The sequence below is a fragment of the Dromiciops gliroides genome, chromosome 1 (genome assembly GCF_019393635.1).
Source record: "Dromiciops gliroides isolate mDroGli1 chromosome 1, mDroGli1.pri, whole genome shotgun sequence".
Lineage (NCBI taxonomy): Eukaryota > Metazoa > Chordata > Mammalia > Microbiotheria > Microbiotheriidae > Dromiciops > Dromiciops gliroides.
In genome coordinates this window covers 599,782,886-599,803,191 of record NC_057861.1, presented here as the reverse complement: position 1 = coordinate 599,803,191, position 20,306 = coordinate 599,782,886, and the positions used below count along the sequence as shown (strand labels likewise).

The 20,306-nt window shown below is 46.4% G+C and overlaps 1 protein-coding gene across 3 annotated transcripts; it reads left to right on the top strand.

The window, feature by feature from the left end:
- Positions 1-847: 847 nt before the first annotated feature.
- NPR2 (natriuretic peptide receptor 2) lies at positions 848-20,208 on the top strand. 3 transcript variants are annotated; one of them, XM_043977293.1, is made up of 23 exons: positions 848-1,082; positions 1,710-2,427; positions 3,357-3,562; positions 10,095-10,208; positions 10,565-10,700; positions 11,555-11,649; positions 11,864-11,996; positions 12,231-12,315; positions 12,973-13,093; positions 13,453-13,527; positions 13,728-13,805; positions 14,013-14,117; positions 14,230-14,301; positions 16,224-16,383; positions 16,616-16,771; positions 17,034-17,202; positions 17,376-17,522; positions 17,811-17,934; positions 18,172-18,240; positions 19,074-19,248; positions 19,323-19,421; positions 19,650-19,741; positions 19,916-20,208. In XM_043977293.1, exons 2-23 carry the CDS (start codon positions 1,761-1,763, stop codon positions 19,979-19,981), a joined length of 3,144 nt encoding a protein of 1,047 aa, XP_043833228.1. In that variant the 5' UTR covers positions 848-1,082; positions 1,710-1,760; the 3' UTR covers positions 19,982-20,208. The 3 variants fall into 3 exon arrangements, with proteins under 3 accessions (XP_043833228.1, XP_043833229.1, XP_043833230.1); XM_043977294.1 differs by lacking the exon at positions 18,172-18,240; XM_043977295.1 differs by lacking the exons at positions 11,864-11,996; positions 12,231-12,315; positions 12,973-13,093; positions 13,453-13,527; positions 13,728-13,805.
- The last annotated feature ends 98 nt before the right edge of the window (positions 20,209-20,306 follow it).

The window sequence follows — 20,306 nt, the reverse complement described above, 5'->3', positions numbered from 1 at the left end:
ACTGAGGTACAGGGCAGCTAAGTGACTTGTGGTCAGACAGGTAGTAAGCCTTAGAAGAAGGATGTGAGCTCAGTCAGTGCTCTTCCCACTAGCCTACCCTACCTCTGTACTGCTCCCTCCCCTAGATGAAGTAGTATAAACCATAAGGGGTTATATGCCATGGGCTTGGAAGTTACAGAGAGAGGAAAGATGGGGCTCACAAACCTTTGTAGCATTAGTAGGGAGATAAGAAACCCAATGAGATTTCTTGGGAAGCTGAGGGGAATGTAGGTACCTGGAGATACAGAACCAAAAAGGAGGCATGTGAAGGGAGGTAGAAAATATCTCCTGAAAACCTTCTAGGAATCCATGTTTTCAATGACCCCCCCTCAAAAAAGGATGTTGGGAAAGAAGTGAAGAGATAAGGGTTTAGTGGTCAAGGATATGAGATTAGCCTTGGGGTTCCAGGTCACCTTTTCGAGAAATGGACTTTATGGGTACTGCGGAGCAGACAAACTATTCCGAGAGGGGCCCAGGGAAAGTGTGGGGGTGAAGAAGCCAAGGGGGTCCCAGGGGAGAGGTGCTTGGAAGGATGGGTGTGTATTAAGATTCCAGGAGATGTTCAGCTTTCTGAGAAAGCTGGTCGTTCGCTGGAGACCTTTAGGAGAAAGAGTGACAGCAGGCCATTCGGGTGAGGGAGGCGCCCACCCCATCTGCGGGTCCCCCAGGAGGCAGAGCCCTGCACAGGAGGGAGGCACTGGTGGGAGGCTGGAGGCGCCGCTTCGGGAGGGTGGGGCCGGCAGGGGGAGGAGGAGGGGCTGCTGGGGCGGGGGCGGGGGCAGGGGCCGCGGGAGGGAGGCGCCGGGAGGGGGCGGGCGGCCTGCCCCGGGAGTCGCACTCGGCCGCCACCGGCGCAGCGAGCAGAGACGGGCCCGGGCCGGGCCGGGCGGACCTGGCCGAACACACGGGGGCCCGGGGGCCCGGACTGGAGGAAGCGGCAGCGAGCACAGGCCGGGACACGGGAGAAGCCGAGCGCCACGGAGTGGAGCCGGGACACGGGTGGGGCCGCAGCCTCAGACCGGACCAGCGCCCTGGTCCGCTAGGTCAGCTCCAGCGGGAGCCTCGGGAGAAGCCTTCCCAGGGAGATTTACCCTCTCCTTCCTCCCTTCCCTCCTGCTCCCTGGCCCAAGACCCTCCCCAGTACTGACACCCCCTCAGTGCCTCCTCCTGGTCCCTTTCTACCTCCCTCTCCCTCCCCTTGTCCCCTTCAACTGGGAGGGCGATCCCCCAGTCCCCCAGGCCGCTTCTCTGTACCACTCACTGCCTCAGCTAAGGTCCCCCAGGCCCAGGCTTCCACAGCTCTACTCTCCTGCCCCATCTCAGCCCGAGACCCCCTTCTACTCTTTAGTTTGAAGTGCCTGGGGTTCCCTTAGCTTTAGACCTCTTTTTCTTCAGCATCAGGCCCCTCTTAGCTCCTCCCTCCTTTCTTAGGCCCCCCTTCCCTCCTTCCAGTCCCAGGCCCTCTACCCTACCATAGCTTCAGGTCCTCTCCTCTCATCCCCTTCTCCATCCTTACTTTTTAACCTGGTCCTTTTCTTTAGCTTCCTTTTTCTCTTCCTTTTCTATGCCTAAGCTGTCCCAGCTTCAGACTCCCCAACTATTTCCTAGTTCCCCTGCCCTAGCCTTGTGCCTTGAGGTCTCAGACTGAGGCTTGTGTCTTTCCCTTATAGGCCAAAAGGGACTTCAGAATTCAGAGGCTGTGGGGCAGTTGCCTTCTCCTCATGGAGCTGCCCCCAATCCTGTTGATGCTGGCAGCCTTGGTGGGTGGGGCACGCCCCCCTGAGCCCCGGAATCTAACACTGGCAGTGGTACTGCCTGAACACAACCTAAGCTATGCCTGGGCTTGGCCACGGGTGGGCCCTGCTGTGACACTGGCCATGGAGGCACTGGGGAGAGCATTGCCAGTGGATCTGCACTTTGTCAGCTCTGAGATGGATGGTGCCTGCTCTGAGTACCTGGCGCCATTGAATGCTGTGGATTTGAAGCTATACAATGACCCTGACCTTCTCCTGGGTCCTGGCTGTGTGTACCCTGCTGCTTCTGTGGCACGTTTTGCCTCACATTGGCGGCTGCCCCTACTGACTGCAGGTGCTGTGGCCTCAGGCTTTGCGGCCAAGAGCGAGCACTACAGAACACTGGTCCGCACTGGTCCCTCTGCCCCTAAACTGGGCGAGTTTGTGGTGACATTGCATGGGCACTTCAACTGGAGTGCACGTGCCGCTTTGCTGTATCTGGATGCCCGCACTGATGACCGACCCCATTACTTTACAATTGAAGGGGTCTTTGAGGCCCTGCAAGGCAACAATCTCAGTGTGCAGCATCAGGTGTATACCCGGGAACCAGATGGTCCTGAGCAGGCTACACACTTCATCCGGGCCAATGGGCGCAGTGAGTGTAGCTTGGGCCTCCACTTGGGATTGTATAGCTAGAGACAGGCATCACGGGGGTACGTGGGGGCAAAGTGGGGAATTCAGGAACTTGTGAGTAAAGATTGACATTGGGGAGTCATGTAGACATTTTTAAGATGAATTTGGACAGAGATGGGCTAAGCGATGGGGGAGAAGTGATTTTGAGGGGAAGCCTCTGGGTATTGTGGATCTTGTGAAGGTGGAAATAACAGGAGTATGTTGGGAATAGCGTGTTGTAGTGAGATAGAGGAGTAGTGATAGGGAGGAATGGGGGTGTTAGCATTGTGGGAGGCACAGAATGTTGGAATGAAATTATCCTATAGTTGTGGATATGATGGCCTGAAGGCTACCTTTCCCCTATTTCCAGATAGATACTTTATGCCTTAAGCAAGGTCCTTTTCAGACTACTATCCTTTGCTTAGAGTGCAGTAAGGTGTGTTAAGGTTGAGTGTGTTTGGTTGGGAAAGCCAGCCAGGAAAGTTTCTGAGCTTTATGACCCCTGAACTGCACTTTTCCTTTCACCCCTCCGCTTCTTCCAAACTCCCCTCCCATCCAGAGCAGGATGGGGGACTGAGGAAGTGAAGAATAGGAGAAAGTGGGGGAAGTGGGAGTTTAAGGGAGCAGGGTTGGGGATAGGGAGAAACTTGAGGGTAACACCTCCCCCTCCCTCTAAAGGTCAGGCTCTGACTTAATGCCAGATGTTCCTTATGACCCCAGGGTACTTGCAGCATACTCCTGGGGAAAGGGATGTATCTTGTGGGTACTTAAATGGATCTAGGCCCTCACTTTTCTGCTGAGAAGGAACACAGATAATAGAAAGGCAGCCTGCAACCCCCCGGGGAAAGGGCTCATTTGGAGATGTTATATGCTCCTCCTAAGGGTACTCCATTTTTAAATACCTGCCCTCAGTTGTATACATTTGTGGCCCTCTGGAGATGCTGCATGAGATCCTGCTTCAGGCCCAGAGAGAAAACCTGACCAATGGGGACTACGTCTTCTTCTACTTGGATGTCTTTGGGGAGAGTCTCCGTGCCAGCCCCACCCGCCTCCGAGGTCGGCCCTGGCAAGACAATCGCACAGGGGAACAGGCCCAGGCCCTCAGGGAGGCCTTTCAGGTAACATATGGATGGCAGCTGGAGGTGGGCTAGGTGGAAGGGGAGCCATGGGAAATAGGAAGAGGGAGAGAAGTGTTTACTAGTAGGTTATTCCCCCTCCTCTCCATCCCGTGGCATTCCCAGAGCCAGAGTTTGGATTCTAAAATGAAAATGCTCCATCCATTTCCTTTAAGTCATTTTCTTACTGCTTTTTATCACTGTGGCTGGTGAGATTTTTAAAAAATTCACTCAATGACCATTTATTAAATGTCCAAGCATGGCATAATGGACAGAGAGCTGACCTCAGAGTCAGGAAAACCTGAATTCAAAGACTCACCTCTAATATATACTAGTAGAATGACCCTGGGTGATTCCCCTGATCTCTCAGTTATTTAATGTTTGTTGAACTAAATTACTCCTGGGGTTAACTGCAAACGTTGTCCATGAGATAGTTTGTGATGATGGTATGCAAAGATCCAGGCATGCTCTTTCCTTTTCAACAGATCAGGTTTTTACAGAATATCTGGTATGGGCCCAGTTATATCTTAGGCTTCTGTGGAGGAGATGAAGGGAAAACAAAAAGGCATATTCCCTGACCCTGGAGATCTTATTTCCTAGTTGGGAAACAAAGTGTACATGAGACAATTAGCTAATAGTGAGGCAGTCTAAGATTTTGTACCAAAACATTTGGTATAGACAACAAGTGCTTTTGGAGTTGAAATGAAGCAGAATTCTGTGTGGGCAGGAGTCTCAGGGAAGGCCATGTAGACGAAATGAGATTTAGTTTGGTCTTGAAAGGTGGGTCGTATCAGAATAGGGAGATAGGATGGTTTCAGGGATGGAAGTTGGGGAAGGTATGGACAACATGAGAAAATACATAGAAATGAGACTGGATTATAGCATATATGGGGAACAGTGAAGGGACCACTTTGACTGAGGAAGGCTTATTTTGGTGAATGGTGGGAAATAAGGTTATATGAGTAAGGTCAGATTCTGGAAAGATTTGAATGCTCAGCTAAGGAGTCTGGACTTTATTTGAAGTAGTTAGTGCAGATCCATTAGAACTTTTTGAACAGGAAAGTGGCATGATCAGAGCTATCTTTAGGAAAATTATTCAGTCAGTGGCATTGAGAGGGAAGCACCTGGAGTTAGAGACACCAGTTAGGAGAGGCTATTGCAATAATTAAAACCTCAGGTGATAAGGGGGAGGATAATGGTTATGGAAAGGAAGGGATGGATGCAAAATAATATTTTGCAAAATGAATCTTCAGGATTTGGTCATGGGTTGGCTGTTGGAGAGATGGAAAATCAGCAGTGAGACTAAGGATTTGAGTATGGGTAAAATTGGAGTCCTAGTAATAGAAGTAGAAAAGTTTTAGGTTTAGTTGTAGAAATACTGATTTTAAGATAAAAGCAAGACACAAAATAAAGATACCTAATAGACACCTCTATGACTGGAGCTCAGATAAGAAGGTGGGTGGTGGGGGAGGACTAGATTTGGAAATTTGGGAATCTCACTCAGGAGTGAGAGTTATCTGTCTTCTTGTTTTTCCCAGCCCAGCCCAGCCCAGCCCAGCCCATATATTTCTCCCTGTTGGCCATATTTCTTTCCCACTCGTTATGTGTTCTGTGTTGCTCTGTAAAGCACTAATACTTTTCTTGTGTGGCTTTGATGAAAGCTTTTGTAAGCCTCTCCTGCCTTTGGAGGTTTATATTCTAAGGGAATCATACAAAAGCTGGCAGGAAAGGAGAGAGACATATTTTTGGAAAAGAGGCAAAAACTTGAGGCTGAAGTATGTAGAGGATCTCAGGTCTATTCCATCCATCCTGAGAGGACCTAAGGAAGTTCATGGAAATGGGAAAAAATACAGATCTGGAGAGTAGGGGAAGTAGCAATGATGACAACATGGATGATAACTGGGCAGGAGAAGAAATGAAGCCAGAAATAGGATAGGAGAGAACATAGAATTGGATGGAAGAGAAATGAGAAGAATAGAGAAAGACCTAAAAGCATGACTTAGAACCCTAGCATATAGATGTATTCTTTTTCATAGAATGTCAAAATGTCTGTAAAATGAATTTCTGTTCAGATACTTCTAGATGATCTGTAGTAGTAAAGTGGCATAGTGAATGGAGTCCTGGACTGTAAGCTGGGAAGACCTATACTCTTTTCCTGCCTCAGACACTTCCTAGCTTTGTGGCTCAGGACAAGTTACTTACACTCTCTCAGCCTCAGTTTCCTCACTGTTCAATGTGGAAATAAATATCTCACAGGACTAAATGAGTGAGGATCAAATGAGATAATATATGTAAAACACTTTGTATAACCTTAAAGTCCACTATAAAGGTTGGCTATTAATATAGAACTACAGACAACTTAAAAGTTAGTTACATTTGTAAATAGCTTTTGCCTGGACTTGAAAATTGGTGTGTTTGTTTTGGGAATTAATTTTAAATACGATATTGGAAGCCAGACAGATGTCTTGGAACAGAAGGAATTGGGAAACTCTCCCTTCCCAATTTGTCCCTTCTTCCCCTCAGACACATGCCTAGAATAGATAGTGTCTCTGGGAGTACCCATGTAAATTGTACTGCCTTCTGGATCAGGGAAGGTGATAAATGGTAGAAGTTAGAGGCAGCAGTCATTGTGGTATTGTGGGGGTGGGGGGATGTGTGAAGCACTGGATGATGAATTAGAAGACCTGGGTCTAGTCCTGTTTCTTCCAATTTATGTTCTTGGGCAAGGCATTTGATATATCTTAGTCTCAGTTCCCTCATCTGTAAACTGAGAATTATATACTGCGCTTTCTGCTGTTGTAAGGAAGAAATTAAGTAACATGGATAAAAGGGCTTTTAAAAAGTGTATTTTTACCGCCAGCCATTGACTTAGGATAAAGAAAACGGTGATATATGGCTAGAACAAGTAATTAAGCAGATGCTATTAAGCCTTAAAGTGAGGTTTGTCTCTCATAAACCACATAGAATCCAACTTCAGTGACTTGAGTTTAAAGTACATAAACTTCTATTTCCTACTGAATTTCCACTGTAATATTAGAGACATGTTCTCCTAGCCCCCTGGATCCATTCCCTGCCTTCAATTTTATCCCCCCCAACACGCATACACTTAAAATCCTCCATAATGCTTGTCCACACAGGGATGATATTGCCTCATCTTCTCCACTCCCTTCTTGGAAACAATTATGTTTCTTCTCTTGCTGAGTTTAAGCCCGGAGTTGATTGTTCAGCCATATCCTTGAGGTTATTTCTTTCCTTCTTTCCTCTGTCCCTGTGGGACTGTCTTCTCTGATTTCGGCTAGTGACCTGATGGGTATTTAAAGAAGGATCTAGGCACAGTAGATCGTTGGAAGCTAGCTAAGAGTTTCAAGGTAGAAATTGGATCTGATAGGAGAGAAAGGGTAGGGGTAAAAATGAATGCAGCACACAGCATAATGTTTACTAGTGTTTCAGTGGTTCCATCTTTGAGTTTCTGTTCTTTCTCTTCATGGACTGCAGAGATGTGGGAAGAGGGTAAGGGGGACTTTGAGCAGCATCAGAGGTACCCCATGGTACCTATCCATGGGATATGGGTTTGTAGTTGTTATGACTGCCCAGGTTACAGCTATTTAGTCATGACTTTGGAATTGGTTATTTCTAAGGGTTGCATTGGTAGCCATTCTCCTCTGGGTTGTAAGGTTTTATATGACCATAACTGTGGACATGCAGTTTGACTTGTATGTACATGTGACTGATTGTTATACATTCACTGGGGTAGCTGCTGGACAGAGCAGACCTAGAATGAAGAAAGGAGAAGAGGGAAGGATGAGGCCAGGATTGAGAATTTGATTAGAGAGGGAGTAGATCAAGCAGGTCCCCTAAATGAGGTAGGTAAGGCTAGAAGTTAAACCCAGGAAGATTAGCCAAGGCAGAGAAAGGCAGGTATGTACCATGAGTCCAAGGTAGGTAAAGGGTCCAGAGTCCATTGAAATCAAGCAGCATGGATCAGATATCCATGACTTGGAGACAAAGAAACAGAAGGATCAGGGACTTAGTATCTGAGCAACATGGAATCAAGTTGTCTAGCCTGAGTAGTAAGACTCTGGGTAATAAGAGGTCAGGATCTAGACAGTGAGTCAGGGTACTAGTTATAAGAATAGAGCTTAACACTGAGCCTAGTCTTCAGAAAGGTCTAGATCTGGCTTTAGAATATGGGCAGACTTGAATCAGCATGCAGAAAATCATAGGTATACCTCACAGGAAAGGTTTGGGGATAGGCATGGGTGGAGAGGTTCAATGATGGATCTTTTGCCCTCAGCACCCCAAATTATTTCATCCATCCATTGTCACTACATCCCTTTCCTTTCTTCTCGCCAACATTCCTAGCAGAGTTTCCTCCTAGTCACTAGAATTACTCACACATGGATCTTCTTCTTTTTTTTAACGTAATAAACATTTTTATTTATAGTTTTGAGTTCTAATTTTTATCCCTCCCCCTCCCCCCTGAGGCAGCAAGCAATTAGGTATGGGTTATACATGTATGATTATGTAAATTATTACCATATTTGTAATTTTGTATAAGAAAACTTTATTAAAAGAAAAAAAATGAAAGAAAGTGAAAAATAGCATGCTTCAGTCTGTTCCATCAATATCAGTTCTTTCTTTGGAGGTGGATAGTATGTTTCCTCAATAGTCCTTTGGAACTGTCTTGGATCATTATATTGAGAAAAATCAAGTCACTCACAGTTCTTCATCAAACAATATTGCTGTCTCTTTGTACAATGTTCTCTTGGTTCTGCTCATTTTACTATACATTATTTTATTCATGTCTTTCCAGGACTTTCTGAAGTCATCCTGCTTGTCATTTCTTTCTTTTTTTTTTTTTCGGGGCAGTGAGGGTTAAGTGACTTGCCCATGGTCACACAGCTAGTAAGTGTTAAGTGTCTGAGGTCGGATTTGAACTCAGGTCCTCCTGAATCCAGGGCCAGTACTTTATCCACTGTGCCACCTAGCTGCCTCCCTGCTTGTCATTTCTTTCTTTCTTTTTTTTTTTTTGACAGGGCACTGAAGGTTAAGTGACTTGCCCAGGGTCACACAGCTAGTTAAGTGTCAAGTGTCTGAGGCTGAATTTGAACTCAGGTCTTCCTGAATCCAAGGCCAGTGCTTTATCCACTGCGCCACCTAGCTGCCCCACCCTGCTTGTCATTTCTTAAAGCACAATAATATTCTATCACCATCATATACCACAGCTTGTTTAGTCATTCCCCAATTGATGGACATTCCTTTGATTTCCAATTCTTAGCCACTGAAAAAAGAGCTGCTATAAATATTTTTGTACAAATAGGTCTTTTTCTCTTTTGGGGGATGATGGATCTTCTTTTTTGAAAAAAAAATTAAATAGATTTTAATCATACTTTTTGTTTTTATATCAATCATTTCTGGTTATAACTCCTCTTTCCTTCCCTATCTACCAATCTTTTAATCAACATTTATTAAGCACCAACTATATGTCAGGCATTGTGCTAGCAGCAGAAGCATAAACTCAGCAGTCCCCCAAGGAGTGCAGATTCTATTAGGGGAGATAACATAAAACATTTAAGCAAAACAACCTATACATATATCTCTTGGGAGAGAGCATGAATTATGAGACAGAACATTGCATATGTGAGATGTGGTTATTGTATAGGTTGTTTTTGCTTAACCATCTTTCCTTGTTACATGGGAGGCTCCAGTTCCCTTTAGTGTTTATCTATCAGGGGAGAGCTGTTGTCTCCCCTCATAGAATATATAAACTCCTTGAGGGAAGGGAGAGGGGGGAGGTTTGTTTTGCTATCTGTTCTCTGGGATCGTTACTAATTTTTAATTTACTCATATTTTCGTGTGCTTTCTGTTATCTTTCCATTGACATTGTTATATTGAACATACATATTATTCTGGTTCTGCTTATTTGACTGAATCAGTTCATACACATTTTTCTTTTTTTCTTTGAATTCTTCATTTGTCATTTCTTGCTATACAGTACTATTCCATTACATTCATATATCACAATTTGTCCAGGATTCCCTAGTCAGTGGGTACCCACTTTGTTTCCAATTCTTTCCTACCACAAAAGTGCTGCTATAAATATTTTGGTACATAATGGACCTTTCTTGTTTTGTCCACTTTGGAATGTCCAGTAGTGGGACTGATGGGCCCATGGGTATGAACTCTTTGTCATTTTTTTTTGCATAATTATATATTATTTTTGATAACAGTTGAAATAGCTCCACCAACAGTGTATTAGTGTTCCTGTGTTCTCACTATACCTCCAATATTTACTGTTTATTTATATATATATACACATATGTATATATATATAGTCATCTTTACTCATTTGCAGAACATGAGGTAAAACCTCAGAGTTGTTTTAATTTGCATTTCTCTTATTATTAGTGATTTGTACCGAAACATTGCCTTGTCTTGAGACTGTCTGACTGGATAGTTTCTTATCTTTATACCTATCCCGAAGTCTTTGCCTAGTCCTTGCCTATTCATTTTTCCCACTGGCTTCTGTTTACAGACTGTGTTGGTGATTACATATCGAGAGCCTCCAAACCCTGAATATCAAGAATTCCAGCATCGTTTGCTACTGAGGGCCCGGAGTGACTTTGGTGTGGAGCTGGCCCCCTCCTTGGTAAGGATCCCTTTCCCTCCCTGAGGATTCATCTATACCTCAGAGGGAAGCCCCTTCCTCACCCCCTCCCTACTTTATCTATCTTCCATCTCTATTCTCCTAATCCTAAAAAAGAAGTCATTTTATCCATGAATCCATACTGTGAATTCTTACCATTCTGCTCTCCCTTTCACTGGGAAGCATTGAAGGTTGGAAGTGGGCCCTGGATGCCCCCCTGCCCCAGGGGCTGACAAAAGAGACAAAGGATGAAAGGAGGTGGCAGGGGTGGGGGGGGAGATGACTGGGGAGGGGAGGAAAGGAGAGGAGGTGGTCTTTGGAAGTATGGGGGAGAGTAGGGCTGAGGTTGCCATTCCCAGATGAACCTCATTGCTGGCTGCTTCTACGATGGGATCCTGCTATACGCCGAGGTCTTGAATGAGACACTGCAAGAGGGGGGCACCCGGGATGATGGACTTCGAATAGTGAAGAAGATGCAAGGGCGAAGATATCAGGGTAATAATAAATAACTCACATTTATGGAGCACTTTAAAATTTACAAAGTGCTCCCCCCCCCTTGGAGAGCAGATTCTAGGTATTAGAGATCAGGGAGCAAATAGTAGTACAGTAGATATAGCTAGTCCTGGATATGAAGTTAGATCATAGTTCAAATCCTGCTTGTCACTGTATGACTTGTATGACTTGTATGACCTGTATGACTTGGGGCAAACTACCCACCTTCTCTAGGGTTCATTTTATATATCTCTAAAATGAAGGAGTTAGACTGAATGGCATCCAAGGTCCTTTTCAGCAGTAAATCAAATCAAATGAGATATTTGTAAGGTACTTAACACAATGCCTGGCACTTAGTAGATACTTCTTAAATGTTTATGTCCTTCTCTTCCCTTAAATTTCTGATGCCTTTTTTTTTTTTTGGTACTGGACCTGTGATTTCATTGTTACAGGAACCGGGTCTCAGTAAGGAAACTCCTGACAGTGTAGGTCAGGATGTTTTGTTTTGTTTTTTTTTTTTGGTGAGTACAGGCTCTTAAAGAGCTTTCAGGGAAAGAGAGGTTAAGTGATCTGCCCAGAGTCCTTCAGCAAGTATGTGTTCAGAAGTTAGACTTGGATTCAGGATTTCTTGACTCTTGAGGCTGTCTCTCTCTCTCCACTCCTCTGGGTTTCCTCTAATGATTGTGAGCAGAGGGTAGGTATCAAGATATCAGAGAGAGTGGGAGGGGCTGATGGGCAGCAGAAGCATTGGGGTGTCAAGGTAAGGAGAGAGAATTGATGGGTGAGGAATATGCAGACAAAGAAGTGAGATGAGGGCAGGAGGACCCACAAAAAGATGGCTCTCTGTCCCTTCTCAGGTGTGACGGGGCTGGTTGTAATGGACAAGAACAATGACCGTGAAACAGACTTTGTCCTTTGGGCCATGGGGGACTTGGACTCTGGGGACTTTCAGGTGAGGAGGGTATGCAGAGTTGCTGTGTGTGTGTTAAGTCTGGTGTCCTTGAACCTGACCAGGAGGCAGCCCTGGAGTGTCTAAGGGTAGAGCCTTGTTCTTTCTGCCATAGCTCTAACTTGTGATGGGGGGGGGTCTAAGGGTGGTGGCTTTGTTGGGGACTAACAAGGAAAGGAAGTTGCTATCTGTAGTCCCTGCCCTCTCTTCCCTGCAGCCTGCAGCTCATTACTCTGGAGCTGAGAAGCAGATCTGGTGGACTGGGCAGCCTATCCCTTGGGTGAAGGGGGCCCCTCCTTCTGACAATCCCCCTTGTGCCTTCGACTTGGATGACCCGTCCTGTGATAAAAGTGGGTGTGTGCAGGGGCTGGGGCCACAGCCTCCTCCCTCCTCTCCCAAACAGCCCTCTCTTTCCCCAGTACCTGCCAAATCCTTGATTTGGGCGCTGTCTCCTTTCCTAGCTTCATACCTCCCTTTGAACTATCCTTACCCTTTCTTACCCATTCTTAAGGTATCTCCCTGCATACCTTGGACCCTTTTCTCCCCTCCTCTCAAGTGACCACATCCTCCTCCCCCCTACACAGCCCCTCTTTCGACTCTGGCCATTGTGGCTTTGGGCACAGGGATCACTTTCATAATGTTCGGTGTTTCCAGCTTCCTCATTTTCCGGTGAGTTCTTGGCCTTACATTGCCCTCTTGTCCACCCCCCCCCCCCCAGCCCATCATCACTGTCCTTAAAGCCTTAGGAGCAGACCCTGCTATTTAAACTGAGTTCAGGAAAGCATCCCAGGGGCTGATCCAGTGCACTTATATTGACCTCCTTTCCTTGCCTCCTTCCCACCTCATCTTTCCCATAATTGGCTTCCTGGTAGGTGGCAACCTGGGTGGGAATCTCTTGAACATCTTGGCCTTTGTACCAACCCAAGAATCAAGAATGTGTTTAGAGTCTCTTGGAATTGGTTCCAATATAGGCTCTTGCTTAGCCTTTGGGCTCTAGTTACTGGGCTTGGCTGAATTAGGTTCTAGGATAGGGAGTTAGCCATGCACCAGTGACTGGGGGAGGGAATAAGAAGGGTTAATTAATTTATCCCAGATATATCTCCACTTTAGGAGCAGACTGATTTCCAACCTCTGGGTTTGAAGAACAGTACATTAGGCTGTGAATAAAATCATGTAGAATGTGTGTGTGTACAGACAGATATGGTGGTTGCATTATTAAAAATCTTTGATCTACCCAGGTCAGGGTCCTTCCCTTGTTCCCTTGCCCCAGTGCTGATCTATGGTGTGGACCTGGGCTGGGCTGCTTGAAGTGTGCTGTCCTTTTAGGAAGCTAATGCTGGAGAAGGAGCTGGCCAGCATGCTGTGGCGAATCAGATGGGAGGAACTACAGTTTGGCAATTCAGAGCGTTATCACAAGGGTGCAGGCAGCAGACTCACACTGTCCTTGGTGAGACTGCTGCAGGTTTGGGGCTTCATCTCCCTCCTACTCTGAAATCGCCTCTGTCCTCATTTGCATCCTCCTCCCCTACCATATTTCCTTCTGTCACCTTCCTAACTCTTCCCCCAAGGAGAGCTCCCGGCCCATCCCTCAGCTCCTCACCCTCACTTGATAACTTTTTCTCAGGCTCCCCTCTAATAGATAGTCCTTTTCCCTTAGCCCCATTACTTTACCTTTCCTGGTTCCTCCCTGCCTCTGAGCTCTTCCTACCAGCCTCAGCCCCCTGGCCTGTAATGATAGCCCCATGTACTGTAGCTACTGTCCAACCTTCCCTTCCCTCCTTCCCCCCATGTCGCCCTTGGCCCCAGCGGGGATCCAGTTACGGCTCGCTCATGACAGCCCATGGGAAATACCAGATCTTTGCCAACACCGGTCACTTCAAGGTGAACAAACTTCTGCTCTCAGTCCTTGCCCTATTCCCCATGTTCCCTTACCCTCCAGTCACCCTGTTCTTCATCCCCCTCCTTTAGCTCAGCAATGTAATCAACTGGGCTCCTGACCCGTTCCCTGTTCCAACACCCCCAGCCCCACAGATTCCTTCTTCTTGCTAGGACCTTAATCTTTTTCCCTCTACAACATCCAGGGAAATGTTGTCGCCATCAAACACGTGAATAAGAAACGCATAGAGCTAACACGGCAGGTCCTGTTTGAGCTCAAACATGTAGGTCCTGGTCCTGCTATTATGGGATATTGGACAAGGAGGGTAGGTGGAGGAGAACTGAAGATAGGGCAGAGGCAGATAGAGGAAGGGATTAGGGATTCATGGAAGACTACAAATTGGAGGAAGTCTTGGGGTAGATTACAGTAATTCAGGTAACTTTAGATAACTCTGTCCTCTTACTGCTCCCTTTCTTCCCAATCTCTCTAGATGAGGGATGTTCAGTTCAACCACCTGACCCGATTCATTGGAGCCTGCATAGACCCTCCCAACATCTGCATCGTCACAGAGTACTGTCCCCGAGGGAGCCTGCAGGTGAGAGAGTTAAGCCCTGTGACCCTGGGCAAGTCACTTAACCCCAATTGCCTCACTAAAAAAAAAAAAAAAGAATCAGGGCAGGCGTACCCATTATCTTTGTCACTCCTAGGATATTCTAGAGAATGATAGCATCAACTTGGATTGGATGTTCCGTTATTCACTCATTAATGATCTTGTGAAGGTGAGTATTCCTTCTGCTTAGGGAATAAATTCAGTTAATCTCTGTTCCTTTTTCTCAGATTGGGTCTAGGTGAGGCAGAATTTTTGGAGGTAAAGGAGAATGAATGGAGGGATGGTACGGTAGCAATCCCAAGGAGATTACTTTGACTCTTCTTGCCTTCCCATCACAGCCTTCCCTTTCCCTCTTCACCAGAGAGAGCCTAAAATGGAATTAGCAGGGTGGCGATTAGGGGAGGATTAGGCATTGCTCACCACTGACCGATTTACTTCCCAATTTTCTTTAGCTCTGAAAATGGCAAGTGAGCTTTCTCCACACCACTATCCTTATCCCAGAGAGTCTCTTGAACTGCTTTTTTTTGACCATTAAGTGTAACATCTCTAATATTTCACAAGCAGAATCCTGAAACTTTATGCCTTTTCTGGAAAAAGAAAAGCACAAAAGGAAGAGTTTATAGAGAAAAGAGTTCGGAATCATCTAGGTGTATTCTAAAATTGTGGTGTTGTAGCTGGAGATTTTTTGGTGGATTTTCACTTCATGCCAAGGCCCTCTTTCTGCCCTAATTTGTCTAGATGGGGCTTCAACTCTCTTTGACTCTAGCTACTTGGGCCCTTCCAGTGGCTTAAGGCTGCCATAAATTCTGGTTGCTTCCTTCCTTTACTGTTTGCTAGAGGTCTCTCTTGTTCTTGGTTTCAGGAGCTATTCTTTCCATGGTTTGGTTTCTCCTTGGCTTGAGTGTAGATCTAGTATCTTCTCTGATATGTCTGAGTCTTCTAACATGACCAGCCAGGCCAGGCTGACCATGGGAAAAGCATGAAATTTTAAGTTGAGATCTGGGTTCAAATTCCAGCATGGATAGGTGTTACTTAACCTTGTTTCCTCATCTGTAAATGAAGATAATCATACTTTTACCACCTATCTCATAGAGTTGTTGTGGGGGAAACACTTTTTAACCTTAAAGTGTTGTATAAATGTGGGTTTATTATTAATTATAATTACCATGCTCATGAGCTGATATTTACAACTAGTACTAGTTCCTAGTTGCATCATCTCTTTTATCTGGCATCTAGAAACTGCCTGCCCAATAGTCATATAATGGGGGGGGGAATGGGGTGTTTGCCAAGCCCCTTTCAGGGCTGCTCATCCACCTTTGGTGTCTACCTTCACCTAACTCTCACCTGTGACTCCAAGAAGCTGTAGCATACATAATGGCCACATGTTGGTAAGACCATCCCAGCAGACAGGCTAAGCCAGGTTGAGGGTAACCGACAGGCCTCAAACCCATTGGTGAGTTAGAGGGATGTCTACCCCATGCACTTGAAGACTTCCCTGGTGGAATGGGCAGATGAGAACAATATATTCCAATGGCTGTGAAGGCCACAGAAGCAGGAGAGCTTAGAACTTGGTCAGACATAGAAGACACCATGGTCATCTGCTGCATTCTGGGTCATTGCCAGGCCATTCTTTTGTCTTTCCGCTTTGATGACTGAAAGAGGGAGTGAGGCTGATGACTTTGTGCAGCTCTGTCCCACTTAAATCTGATTCATGCTCGAGTTGAGACATCAGTCATAGTTTATATCATATTGCCTTTTCTGTCACTTGGCTTCTTTTAATTATCCAAAAGAAGACATTTCTAATCTGCAAATGAAAGCCCCCCAATAACCTGTCCTTCAAGTTCTTTTTCCTATCGGTGACTTGGCTAATTACTGCCTGAACACTGCTTATGACTTCTAGGTGTGATCTGTTTGGGTGTCTTCAAAGGGGTAGCCTTCCATAATCAGCTCATTTCATTTTTATCATACAAGGTCCTTAGAACATCATCACAGAGTAGTTAATAGGAATTAATGCCAGGGAAAGGGTATGGTGTTTCATCATTGCCCTTCCCTCTCTTTCTCGGCCCCAGTGATTTGGTTTGTGTCCTGCAGGGCATGGCCTTTCTCCACAACAGCATCATCGCTTCCCACGGGAGTCTCAAATCCTCCAACTGTGTGGTAGATAGCCGGTTCGTGCTCAAGATCACCGATTATGGCCTGGCCAGCTTCCGGTCAGCTGCTGAGCCCGATGACAGTCATGCTCTCTATGCCAGTGAGGCTTCACCATCCTAAAGCCACCTTCTTTTCATCCCCTTTGGTTCTGGTTGTCTCTGTTTGGGTTAGGGTGGGATGGGAAGGATGGGTTGTCTCAAGAGGGGGCAGGGTTATAGGTTTTTTCCCATCTTGGGACCTTGGTGAATTGGAATGTTATGGGTTTGAATCTATGTGAAGACCTGGATGCTGTCCCATTTCATAACTTAGACCAGCCCATTTGCACCTTACAGAGAAGTTGTGGACAGCACCAGAACTGTTAAATGGGAGCCGCCTACTGACTGTAGGTATCCAGAAGGCTGATGTTTACAGCTTTGGGATCATTCTTCAGGAGATTGCACTTCGAAGTGGCCCCTTCTATGTAGAGGGCCTGGACCTCAGTCCCAAGGGTGAGTCCTCTCCTCCTTCCCCCCTCCCCTTATTTGAAGCAATCAGGGTTAAGTGACTTGCCCAGGGTCATACAGCTAGTGTCTGAGGCCAGATTTGAACTCAGGTCTCCTGACTCCAGGGCTGGTGCTCTATCTACTTTGCCACCTTGCTGCTCCGACTCCTTGTCCCTTTCAATGGAAGTTGCTAGACCATGGTTCCTAGGGTGAGCACTATAATTTTCTGGCTTCCCCCTTTACCTCCTTTTGCTCTCTATATCTCCAGAGATTATCCAAAAGGTCCGCAATGGTCAGCGGCCATACTTTCGGCCAAGTATTGACCGAGCACAGCTCAGTGAGGAGTTAGCCTTGCTGATGGAGAGATGTTGGGCCCAGGATCCAGCTGAGCGACCAGACTTTGGACAGATCAAGGGCTTCATCCGACGTTTCAACAAGTGAGAGGGCATCAAAGGCATATAGGGTTTCACTGAGAATGAGTGAAGCTGAGTCCTGGTTGCTTTGGAGGGGCTGAAGGATTTAAGTGGAGGCACATTGAGGTACAGGTGGTATGTGTATGTGTTTTATTTTGGGGGAAGTTCATCAAATAAAGTGCCCTTCTCTCTCATAGGGAAGGTGGTACCAGCATCCTAGATAACCTCCTGCTTCGAATGGAACAATATGCAAATAATCTGGAGAAATTGGTAGAGGAGCGGACACAGGCATATCTGGAGGAGAAGCGCAAGGCTGAGGCACTCCTTTACCAGATTCTGCCACAGTGAGCTCCTTGAGAATCCCTTTCTCTCCCTTCCTACCCCAGGGGCTCTTCTCTCTTATCTAAGACACCCATCCCAGGACCCCCTTCTACCTCAGACTCACCCTCCCCTTCCTTCTTGCTCCCATGAGCTCCTTCCTCACCCCCACCAGTTACATATGCGCTTCTGTTTTATCAGAGAGTAAGCTCTTTCAAGTCCCCTGCACACTCTCAAGCCCTACTTCCCGTGTTAGCACCCTCTTTCTACTGCCAAAGATACATCCACACATTCATCCCTTCTACCCTCTCCAGCTCAGTGGCTGAGCAGCTGAAACGAGGGGAGACTGTACAGGCTGAGGCCTTTGACAATGTCACCATTTACTTCAGTGACATCGTGGGCTTCACAGCCCTTTCAGCAGAGAGCACCCCTATGCAGGTGAGAGACTTTTGTAAGCCATAGGAGAGAGGGGCTTTTGAGTCTCTGGAAAGGACAGGGGGTCTCTTTGGTGGGAACTTGAAATACTTGGTCCTGAGGGAGTATGGGAGTGGTATTAGGTTCTCATTGATGTCAGGATTATATCTCTTTGGGAGGGATTGGAGTACCTTGGGGGAAAGTCATAACCTTTGTGGAGGTTAGGAACTTGAATCTCAGAATCTCCCTATCCTATGTCAGGTGGTGACACTCCTGAATGACCTATACACCTGCTTCGATGCCATCATTGACAACTTTGATGTGTACAAGGTGGGAACCAGGGTTAGCACCCCTCCCCCCCAAACCAGGATCTGGTTTCCTGAAACCCTGAACCAGGACTTCCTGGGGCTTCTGAACCTCAGTCCCTGTGACAAAATGTGGTACTCCCAGGCCCCTAATTTGACCCTTTGGGAACTTACCACCACTGGGGCTAGAGTTTGAAGCCTGTCTTTTAGGAGACTGTTTAGGTCTTGGACTGATAAAGGAATTTGGGGAAAAGAATTGGATAAGAATTTTTGAATTACAAAATTTAAAAAAATAAACTTTTTTATCCAAGTCCCTCTCTTGGTAGAGATTGAATTCCTGTTCCATAGACTCTTACTGTAGCCTGGGGTCAACTCTTGCCTTTTTCTGTCCTTGTCTGACCCTCTTCCAATTCCAAATGCCTGGGTGTCCCTGCCTCACCTCTGCTGTCTGATATAATGCCCTTGTCCACAACTACCTTTGGGATTTTGCTCTTCTGTAATTTGTTGGTTTACTCCATTCCATTCACAGTTCCCAGCTACAAAGAGGACGTGGTTATATTGTTGTCATGTGGTAGCTTCAAACTTACAGTCAAAGGAATGTCAGTTAATTTCTACCATGTGAAGCAGACTTTTCAATTCCTCACTCTGGGTTGCATATACTAGAGACCAGACAAGTAAAACTTTATCTGGTCCACAGTCTCTGTCATTCCCTTTCCGTCCCTTTTCCTCCTTTCTCATCTTCTCCCTCTGCCTCCTTTGCCCCTCCAACTGCTGTCTTAGGCCAGACACACACAAATGGAAATGACTGAGTATGCTTCCATGGTGCTGACCACCTGACCCTCTTGTTTGCTCTTATAGGTGGAGACCATTGGTGATGCCTACATGGTGGTATCTGGTCTCCCTGGGCGTAACGGTCAGCGCCATGCCCCTGAGATTGCCCGCATGGCCCTGGCACTATTAGATGCTGTTGCTTCCTTCCGAATTCGGCATCGGCCTCATGATCAGCTCCGGCTGCGAATTGGTGTACATACTGGTAAGATTAGCCCTGACTCCTGACCCCTACCCCCAAATGGCTATAGGATCTCTCCAGCTTTCCCTTTCCTATAGGGCCAGTCTGTGCTGGAGTTGTTGGTTTGAAAATGCCCCGATACTGCCTGTTTGGGGACACAGTGAACACTGCCTCACGTATGGAGTCCAATGGTCAAGGTGAGATCCACACTCCTCCCCGCCCTTCCAATTCTCTTTGCCCTTGAGAGTGTTATGAAATACTCTTATCACCCTACAGGGCTCTTCCATGCAAGACTTCTCCTCTCCTACTGTTTTGTGTCAAGTGGGTGGGAGGAGATGGGGGAGGGGCCCACAGTTTCATTTCTCCCCCTTATTTCCCATCCCCAACCTTGGTCAGCCCTTCTCTGACCCTTCTTGGTTTCTTAGCCTTGAAGATCCATGTTTCATCCACAACCAAGGATGCCCTGGATGAGTTTGGATGCTTTCAGCTGGAGCTTAGAGGAGATGTAGAGATGAAGGTGACTCGGGGGCTGGGTGGTATTGGGAGAAGGGATGAAGGGGTTGGTAATGGTGTGAGAAGAAAGTGGTATATGTAAAGTGGGGAGAAGAGAAGAAAGGGACTGGAGCTTAAAGAACAAAGCACTGATGTGGGTGGATTTTGGGGGGGATGCTTTGATTTTCTACCATCACAGGGAAAGGGAAAGATGCGGACATACTGGCTCCTGGGAGAGCGAAAAGGACCATCTGGACTGCTGTGACCCCAAATGTCTTCCTCTCCCTCTTCTGCCAGCCCCCAAGGATCTGTGGCCATGATCTTTATTATTCACTAGCCATATGGGACACTATCACAGAGCGCTGTGTGTGCACTTACCATTTGCCCTGGGGCACCTGACTCTGGGGCCTGTACATATTCTCCTCCTCCCACCCTTGTAAATATCTGTATCTAAACCAGAATATTTTGGTCAAATACAAAATGACAAAACCAGCCATGGGTTCACAGTCATAACTGAAACCCCTAAGAAAAGGGGTGAGTTCTCCCTCCCTCCTTATCCAAATAGGCAGTCTCAGGACAATTAATAATAA